General features: G+C 44.8%; 1 protein-coding gene across 5 annotated transcripts in view; it reads left to right on the top strand.

Annotated features, from left to right (window-relative positions):
- Positions 1–5771, top strand: part of KAT6B (lysine acetyltransferase 6B) — a 180107-nt gene extending 174336 nt beyond the window's left edge. For 3 of the 5 annotated variants that reach the window (XM_035724229.1, XM_027595982.2, XM_027595981.2), the window contains exon 18: positions 1663–5771. In XM_035724229.1, the coding sequence (XP_035580122.1) occupies positions 1663–4208 (2546 nt within the window). In that variant the 3' untranslated portion in view covers positions 4209–5771. The remainder of the gene's footprint in view (positions 1–1662) is intronic. The other 2 variants (XM_027595983.2, XM_027595984.2) reach the window with 1 other exon arrangement.
- Positions 5772–9306: the final 3535 nt, after the last annotated feature.

Raw genomic sequence — 9306 nt, forward strand, 5'->3', positions numbered from 1 at the left:
GTCACCCAGGCACCCCTGTTCCTTAGTCTCTTTAAACAAACAGCAACAACAAACTGCGGCAAGATACCGTTTTTTGTGTGTAGACATTGAGATTTATTTCCACTTCTTCTCAGGAGCCTGTAAAGGAATCATCACTACCTTTATTCTCCATTCTGGGCCTTTTGCTTTTAAAATTCTGAGTGGCCGTATTAACCTGATTCCTTTCAGGATCTCCGTAATTATTAGAAAACTCATCTTCTGATTTAGAGAGGTGTTCCTACAAAAGCTCGTAGGTCCAGTAGCATGTGGAATCCAGGGGCATTGGCATGGCTATTATCTGCCCATGTGACTAGAAATAAAACCATTTGGACACCTTGGAGTGACTATTAATTGGGTATTGTACTTTGTACTTCTGAAGGAATCAGTCTACCTCACTCATGTGTTCTCAGCTAGCCAGTTTGAATGTAATACTTGCAGGTAAGTTTATGTGTGATCCTTTTATTACGTAAGTGAACTAATTGCTTAGCCTGTTCTGTACTGATTGGATTAGAAATCACTCCATTCTGGCAAAAAGGATCTCTGTTCCACATTGAATGTGAGATCTTATGTCTGTTCTCCAAAGTAATGTTAGTAATAAGGCTGTTTTTCTTTGTAAAGCTTTTCCTTTACATTGACCCTCCAGGAGATCAGTGTGAGCTTTAACTTTCTTTCTAAAGATCTCATGAAGACTTAGGTGTTTTATATTTGTATTTATTCCTATCTTTATTTGCTTGCTTATATTTAGATAAATATATTTACAAATCTGTTTATAGTCATATGTGCAAAACGGTACAGTAGAAATAAGATTAGCCAAGTTAAAATGAACATGAACATTATGGCTTTTTTCTTATCTACTGCAGTGTTCAAACCTTACACTTGAGCAACAAATTGATCCTAAATACAATGTGGACAGAATTAGTGATCAAAAGAATACCTAGAGTTTAAGTATTCAATCATTTCATGGTAAATACATTATAGTTTGTGTTGTGCAAAAATGATGATCCTATAGTAGATTACAGATGCATTTCTATTGGGGATATTTAGGTATTTCTTCATTTGTTTCAGAGGTGCACAGTTTATTTTTATACCAGGGAGAACATCCAGATCAAAGTTAAATAGTGTCATCTGAGATCATTTAAATGTAGTAAATGTCCACAAACGGAAGTGCACTCTCAGGATAGATACGTGAGTTAGGCGTCTGTTCATTTCTCCAGCACAGTGGTGCTTTGGAGATGGAGCTACCATTAACCCCCTTTCCCCTGTAGTTTCCAATTTGTACATGTTTGATTTTTTTTTTTTTTTTTTTTACATTGTGGAATTCTGGGCTTTTACATCAGAGAATGTCTTATTTGTTAAACTCAAAGCAGTTTATTATAGCTGTCTGCATCCATGTGCTTTCTATAAAAAGCACAACTTTCTGTTGGAAGGGGAGGAGGAGGGAGGGAGGGACTATGTGAAACACATTATTTTCCCAAACCTAGGTTATTTACTTGGTTTATAGCACAATATGATTCTCTGTTAGTTTTGATCGTGTCTTTAACATCAACTCTAGAAATCAAAAGCAGTGTATACTAATTAATTAAGTTGTTCAAGGTGATGCTTTCTAAGACTTTTTCTTCCTCCCGTTTCTGTCTCCTCGCTAAGACAATATGGATGATGATACAGATAACTTGAAAGACAGCAATAGAGACAATCCCGAACCTCTAAAGTGCAAACAAGTATGGCCAAAAGGAACAAAACGTGGTCTGTCTAAGTGGAGGCCAAACAAAGAGAGGAAGACCGGATTTAAACTGAACTTGTACACCCCGCCGGAGACACCCATGGAACCTGATGACCAGGTAACAGTGGAAGACCAGAGGGAGGCTCCGGAGGACAAGACCAGCCCCATTCCCGCCAGGACTGAGGAGGAGGTCAAGGAAACCGCGGAGCCCCTGCTGCCTCGGGATGAAAACAGAAGGGATGAAACGTGTGCACCTGTAAGTCCAAATAAATCGCCGGGTGAAAAACCAGAAGATGATCTAATCAAACCTGAGGAGGAGGAAGAAGAGGAGGAAGACGACGACGATGATGAAGAGGAGGAGGAGGAGGAGGAGGAAGAAAATGTAGAGAAAGACTTGGGTGGTGCTAAAAGTCAGGAACAAGAAGAACCAGCAGTCTGCATGGACAAAGAAGACCCTGTCCCCTTGGATGAGCGTGAGGAGGAGGAGGAAGAGGAGGAAGAGCCATCTCACAACGAGGGTCACGATGCAGATGATGAAGATGACAGTCACATGGAGTGTACAGAAGCAGAGAAGGAAGAACGCCCAAGAGAAGCCTTCAAAGAAGTACTAGAAAACCAGGAGGCTTTTTTAGACCTTAGTGTCCGGCCTAGTCATTCGAACTCAGAGGTCTTAATGGACTGTGGTGTTGACCTTGCACCTGCTTGTAACAGCGAACCTAAGGAGCTTGCTGGAGACACTGAAGCTGCACCTGAATCTGATGAGGAATCCCCAGAAGAACAGGCCCAGAAGCAGGACCGAAAGAGCAGTGAAGAAGTGGATGCTGAGTTCAAAGAGAGAAACACTGCAACCATGGAAATTGACTCCGAGACCGTTCAGGCAGTCCAGTCCTTGACCCAGGAGAACAGTGAACAGGACGACACTTTTCAGGATTGCGCCGAGACTCAAGAGGCCTGTAGAAGCCTACAGAACTACACCCATGCAGACCAAAGTCCACAGATCGCCACCGCCCTGGACGATTGCCAGCAGTCAGACCACAGTAGCCCCGTTTCCTCCGTCCATTCCCATCCTGGCCAGTCAGTACGTTCTGTCAACAGCCCAAGCGTCCCTGCCCTGGAAAACAGCTATGCCCAAATCAGCCCGGATCAAAGTGCCATCTCGGTGCCATCTTTGCAGAACATGGAGACCAGTCCAATGATGGATGTCCCGTCGGTGTCTGACCACTCACAGCAAGTCGTGGACAGCGGATTTAGTGACCTGGGCAGTATTGAGAGCACAACCGAGAACTATGAAAACCCGAGTAGCTATGATTCTACTATGGGCGGCAGCATTTGCGGAAACGGCTCTTCGCAGAACAGCTGCTCCTATAGCAGCCTCACCTCTAGCAGTCTGACACAGAGCAGCTGTGCCGTCACCCAGCAGATGTCCAACATCAGTGGCAGCTGCAGCCTGCTGCAGCAGACCAGCATCAGCTCTCCCCCGACCTGCGGCGTCAAGTCTCCTCAAGGCTGTGTGGTGGAGCGGCCTCCGAGCAGCGGCCAGCAGCTGGCTCAGTGCAGCATGGCTGCCAACTTCAGCCCGCCGATGCAGCTGGCCGAGCTCCCCGACACTGGCAGCGCCAACCTTGGCTTATATGAACGAATGGGGCAAAGTGATTTTGGGGCTGGGCATTACCCACAGCCATCAGCCACCTTCAGCCTTGCCAAACTACAGCAGTTAACTAATACACTTATTGATCATTCATTGCCTTACAGCCATTCCGCTGCTGTAACTTCCTATGCAAACAGTGCCTCTCTGTCCACACCATTAAGTAACACAGGGCTTGTTCAGCTTTCTCAGTCTCCGCACTCCGTCCCTGGGGGACCCCAAGCACAAGCTACCATGACCCCACCCCCCAACCTGACTCCTCCTCCGATGAATCTGCCACCGCCTCTTCTGCAACGGAACATGGCTGCATCAAATATTGGCATCTCCCACAGCCAAAGACTGCAAACCCAGATCGCCAGCAAGGGCCACGTCTCCATGAGAACCAAATCGGCATCTCTGTCACCAGCCGCTGCCACCCATCAGTCGCAAATCTATGGGCGCTCCCAGACTGTAGCCATGCAGGGTCCCGCACGGACTTTAACGATGCAGAGGGGCATGAACATGAGTGTGAACCTGATGCCAGCCCCAGCCTACAATGTCAACTCCGTGAACATGAACATGAATACACTCAATGCCATGAATGGGTATAGCATGTCCCAGCCGATGATGAACAGTGGCTATCACAGCAATCATGGCTACATGAATCAAACACCCCAATACCCTATGCAGATGCAGATGGGCATGATGGGAACCCAGCCATATGCCCAGCAGCCGATGCAGACCCCGCCCCACGGTAACATGATGTACACGGCCCCCGGACATCACGGCTACATGAACACGGGCATGTCCAAACAGTCTCTCAACGGGTCCTACATGAGAAGGTAGGCAACAGGGGCAGTCACGAGATCCCCTCCCCCCAGGCATCACTATTGGATTGAATCTGCACAAATACCTTCGAAGAGTACGATTTCAAAACCAGCAATTGGTGTGAATGCAAAAACATTTGTTGGCACCATTTATTTAAAAAAAAAAAAAAAAAGCTGTATGCAGCAGAAAGCCTTATACAAGTTGTTTTTCTTTTTTTCCTTTTTCTTTTTTGGTATCTTTGTTTCTGTTACTTTTATATGAAATTCTCTGCAAAGGAAGGCCTCTCTGGACTACAATTTGAAGGCAGCCACTTGTTGTGCCTGCTTCCATTAAATGATGTGGATATCAAGCCCCGCCCCCACCAAATTATCTGTTTTAATACTAAACCTAGAACTTTTTTTTTTCCCCCCTGTCCACTCCATGTAAATGCCTTTAGCATTTCAGTTATTGTATATTTTGTTTAAGGTGACCCTTCAGCATGCCGCTAATGTCTTTGTTAGTGACAGTGCATTTTGTAGTACTGTACAAGTGTTGTGCTAACAGTAAGCCATTTCTTAAGTTTTTTGCCTTGATTAGGGTGCCCTAATTTGAGGGATTAAAAAAAAAACTATATTTTTGTTAATTATAAAACTGTAAAGAGCTATAAAAGCTATTCCCATTTGGTTAGTCAAAAAGGGTTTTATTGCTAAATGTTTGGTGTAAAGTTGAGACCCTTTTCCATTTTGGTGACAGATTTCTTTGGGGAAAAAAGGCAGCTTTCTGTTTTATAAATGCAGACTTCTGTTTATTGAATGAAGCATATCTCAGTGTTTATCCGTCAGGTTTTGAAACATTTCATATATGTCCAAATACTTGGCAGGATTTAAAAAAAATAGTGAATTTGGTGTAAAGTTGCTATTTTATGGAAATGCCTCTAACTTTACATTTTCATTCCATCTGTAGATTTTTCTATCTTTATAAAATATTGGAGTTATTTTTTAAGGAAGAATAGAGAAGTAGCTTGTGAATAGCTCAAACTAAGCTTACCGACCGCATGTACAAAAGCAGAACAGTTATTTGTGTCTGTTTATATTCTTCTTTTGTAGCCTTTGTACTTGTACAGGGTGACCTAGGGCCAGCGGGAGGGGCGTACCCTCGTGTAAAATAGGAGCCGGCGACACTCTTGGATTTATCTGTTCTCTTTTTAGTCAGTCACTTCAAAAAAAAGAAAAAAAAGCCAACAAAAAAAAAAGCTGTACATTTTAACATAAAATAAATTATGATGAGCCATTTTTAGCCTCTTGTGTCCTGTCATATTATGATTGATAGAGAATGACCCCCCTGAACTGTATCATGTGTCACATCTCAGAACACATACACATTTTGGGAAAATAAATTATTTAGTGTAAATTGGAGTTATGAGATTTTCTGGTTTGTTTTGACTTTGGGGGAGGGGGTTGGCAATAAATAAGAGTAATATCTAATAAAACCATCACATATACCAAATACCTATTTAATAAATTAATTTATAATGAATTTTAATGCTTTTCATGAAAGTTTATTTTATGCTGGTGCATACCTTCTGTATGCCAATCATTGTCTTTAAAATAAAGTGAATTTGTTTTTTTCTTTTTGACTTTGATCTTCATTTGCAAAGGTATCCTGCCCAAATACCCATTTGCCTCATTTGTACAGTGTGCATAAACACCCCTCAGGGTCTTAGCACAGTGGTAGCAGACTTCATTTTTATAAAAGTTAATACCCAAAAAGCACCCAGTTTGGGACTGTATATTTGAAAAATCATTTTCTCAAAAAAAAAGTGTGAAAGTTTTGCTCTGTTGTGAATGAGTGATTGGTTGCTTAGACCAAAAAAAAAAAAAAATCATTGTGTACAAACATTATTTTATGGCATTCAGAGAAAGTTCTGACTGTTCAAACATTTTATTATTCAAGCTACAAGCATAAAAATAAATGCTTGACCTGGCACCCACGTGAAACCGGCCCGCTAAGCTCTCAAGGTGTCTAAATGTGGGTGCTTACAACGCCCCCGCCACTTCCTTCAGACCTCTCTGAGGGAGAGCGTTGCTTTTCCATCGTGGTTCTACACACATGTTTTGTAGATCATGGACACAAACTTCAAGTAAACTCAGGGTAAAACGGGGAAGGCAGGCTAGTGCATACACCCCAGCCAGGATCGCAGGCCCCTGCAGAGGGAGAATGCCTGCTGGTGTTTTGCCTTGTGCTCTCACCCTTCCTATGTCTCTGTCACAGTTACAAGGCCTTCTGGGCTTAGTGGCAAGACCTTGCCCTTTGGTCCTTTCCTTCTACAGGTGCAGTCAGTGGGGGGATATCTGTAGTGGCTGAGGGAGCGCTTACAAGAAGAGGCTTCTGCAAGGGCTGTCGTCCCAAAGGGAAGAAAACTTCCAGGTGCTGTGCTGGCCCGAAAGCAAACTAATCCACCTCCAGACCAGGAGGTGATGGTGTGCCGCTCGTGTGAATCAACTGCTGCCTAGAATCTTAGCAGCCTAGTGCGTGCACCCGTCAGCAAGAGGCTGCCTGAGCCCGGGAACTGGAGCGGGGGCCTGCTAACAAGCTGATCTGGAAGCGTCCACAGGCCCCAACTTGAAACCTTCACATAATATAGTCTCTTTCCTCTTCTGTTGAGGTTCTTTGGGGACTGAGATTCCCCTGTGTTTCCCCTTCCGCAGTGGCTTGCTAATCGCCTCTGGTTTGTGGTGAAACGGGGGTTCTGTCACCCCCACACAAAAAGTCACTGTTTACATTTTATGGCGTTCAGAGAAAGTTCTGACTGTTGAAACATTTTCCTATGCAAGCTACAAGCCTAGAAATCAATGCTTGACTAAGCACCCATGCCTGCCTCACAGTACCTCTGGGGAGCTCGTGGGCAAGTTCTGGTCGCTGCCCCAGACCTGCCAGACCAGCATCTAAGAACAGTCCTGGGATCTCCGTGTCACAGGCTCCCAAGCGACTGCAGCAGAGCCAGGTACAGGACCCCCACTGCCGGCCCGATCTCCAACATTCCTGGGGAGGAGAGAAACTGCTGATCTGAGGTGACCTCAGAACACCCTGCACGCTCCTCCCTACTTGCCCACTCTGACTACAGAAAGCCATTCAGACCTAAATGTGCCAAGGATCCTGGAAAACAGGAACCTGGATTCGTCGGGACTGACATGGAGTCACCATTAGGTTGAGATTTCATTAACCATGTTTTTTAAGCCCAGTAATGTGTTCTTTCATTTACTTTGTAAGGGTCTCTAGTGGTCGTCCGCTGTCGACCGTTAATTTTGAATAGCTCAAGCGGTGCCCACCCAGGTGTGAAGGCACTGGCCTTCCTTGCTGACATTCTGTTTTAGAAATAGACTCAATATTGTTATCAAACTTTCACAAGCAGCCCTTCCACGGGGTGCACACGCCCACCGTGTGCAGGAGATGGGGTGGTTGTCCCCAGCGTGCGGGTGGGGAGACTGGGCTCCAAGAAGCCAACGTGGTTGCCCAAACTCACTCAGCTCAACTTTGTGAGCTGAAACAAACCCAGTTCAAATGGCAGCTCTTCTACAACTCTTGACGTTGTGAAAAGGCCATAAGTTGTCATCTCTCTGATTAAAGGCTTAGCCAACAAGTCCAGGATGCTATAGGAACTGGTTAGTGCTATACAAATACAGTTTACTTTGTTGTCACAAGCAAGCATTGTCTCCAGCAGTCTACAGTCAAAACTCAAAAGAGTACCAGTACTGTTATGTTATGAAGCAGTACCTTCCATTTCTTTGTGCCCAGGCGTCCGTAATCCCACACACCTGGTTTTCCTTCTCCCTTCTCTGTCCCCTTTCCTGGATCTTCCTCTGCCACCCAGGCCCAGCTCTAAACATGGATGTTGAAGCACTCAGGCCTGCGGCTTCCTCTCTCTCATCTCACCTTGTACTACAATGAGCTCAAATACCACCTGTATACAGATAAGACCCAGAATTCCATCTCCAGTTGTGAGCGTTCCTCCAAGCTCCCTCTAGATTCAAGATCAAATGACATCGAAAGACACCTTTGTAGGTCTTACAGACGTGGTGTAACTGGTGATCTCCAGCCCTCTCCCACTTCTGCCCTAATCAACCCCATCTCCATATTCAGGCAAGAAACCGAATCAGTATCTTTCATTTTGCTCTCACCTCTCAGCAGGTTCTGTTGATTCTCCGGGATAATTCCAAACGAATCTTGAGGCCTAGTCCCCTGGCATTGTCTCAGTCAGGCCACCTTCCTCTTCCTATCCACAGTTCTAACAGCCTCCTGACTGGTCTTCTTGCCTCCCTTCTTAAGTCCCAGAAAACCATTCTCCATACTAAGGCAGGAGTGATCTCCTTAAAACATAGATCATACCATTCCCCCGCTTATTACCATTCAGTGGGTTTTTTTCTGCACTTGAAATAAAATCTAGTTTCTTTAATCCTCTCCTTCCACTGCCCCTCTCACCCACGAGCTCCAGCTTCACTGAGGGGCAGTTGCTCAAAAACACACCTCTTTGTCACCCTGGAGCCTTCACCAGTGCTGTCCTGTTCCTCAGCCTAAAATGATCCCTCCCCCTTTGGAAGGTATGATCCTTCAAGTCTCAGCTCACCCCATCTCCTCAGAGGGGTCTTTGCCCTGTCCCCAACTGTTCTTCGCTTTGGTACCTATTTCCCTCATTGCACTTGATCACTACATGCTGTTTGTTTTTACTTTTGACTTCCTAACCCAGTTTGGGGCATGTGGTAGGTTCTCAATGAAGACTTGTTGACCAAATAATTTACCTCTGAAGACTTGAAATGCTTCTGCAAAAATTTCTGTTACTACTTTCTCCTACCTCTGGCGCCCGGGAGCCATCTTGAAGAGACCAGTACTCCAACCCTAAAGTTACCTGCTTCTGCTGTCCTCAGTAGGACTCATAGCCCCACAAAGAGGGAGAAGCGCAAGAGAACACCAGCATTCCATCCTTCTTTCATAATGGATTCACTTAAATGTAAGTATTTTCATTATGATGTATTAAATACAATATTTCATTAAGATGGAAATACTAATTTCTCTCTGGACGAGGCATAGATGAGACGTAGGAGAGAAATGAGTTTTGAGTGGGTTATTGGGATCCCGTGAC

This window comes from Zalophus californianus, chromosome 15 (genome assembly GCF_009762305.2).
Source record: "Zalophus californianus isolate mZalCal1 chromosome 15, mZalCal1.pri.v2, whole genome shotgun sequence".
Taxonomy (NCBI): domain Eukaryota; kingdom Metazoa; phylum Chordata; class Mammalia; order Carnivora; family Otariidae; genus Zalophus; species Zalophus californianus.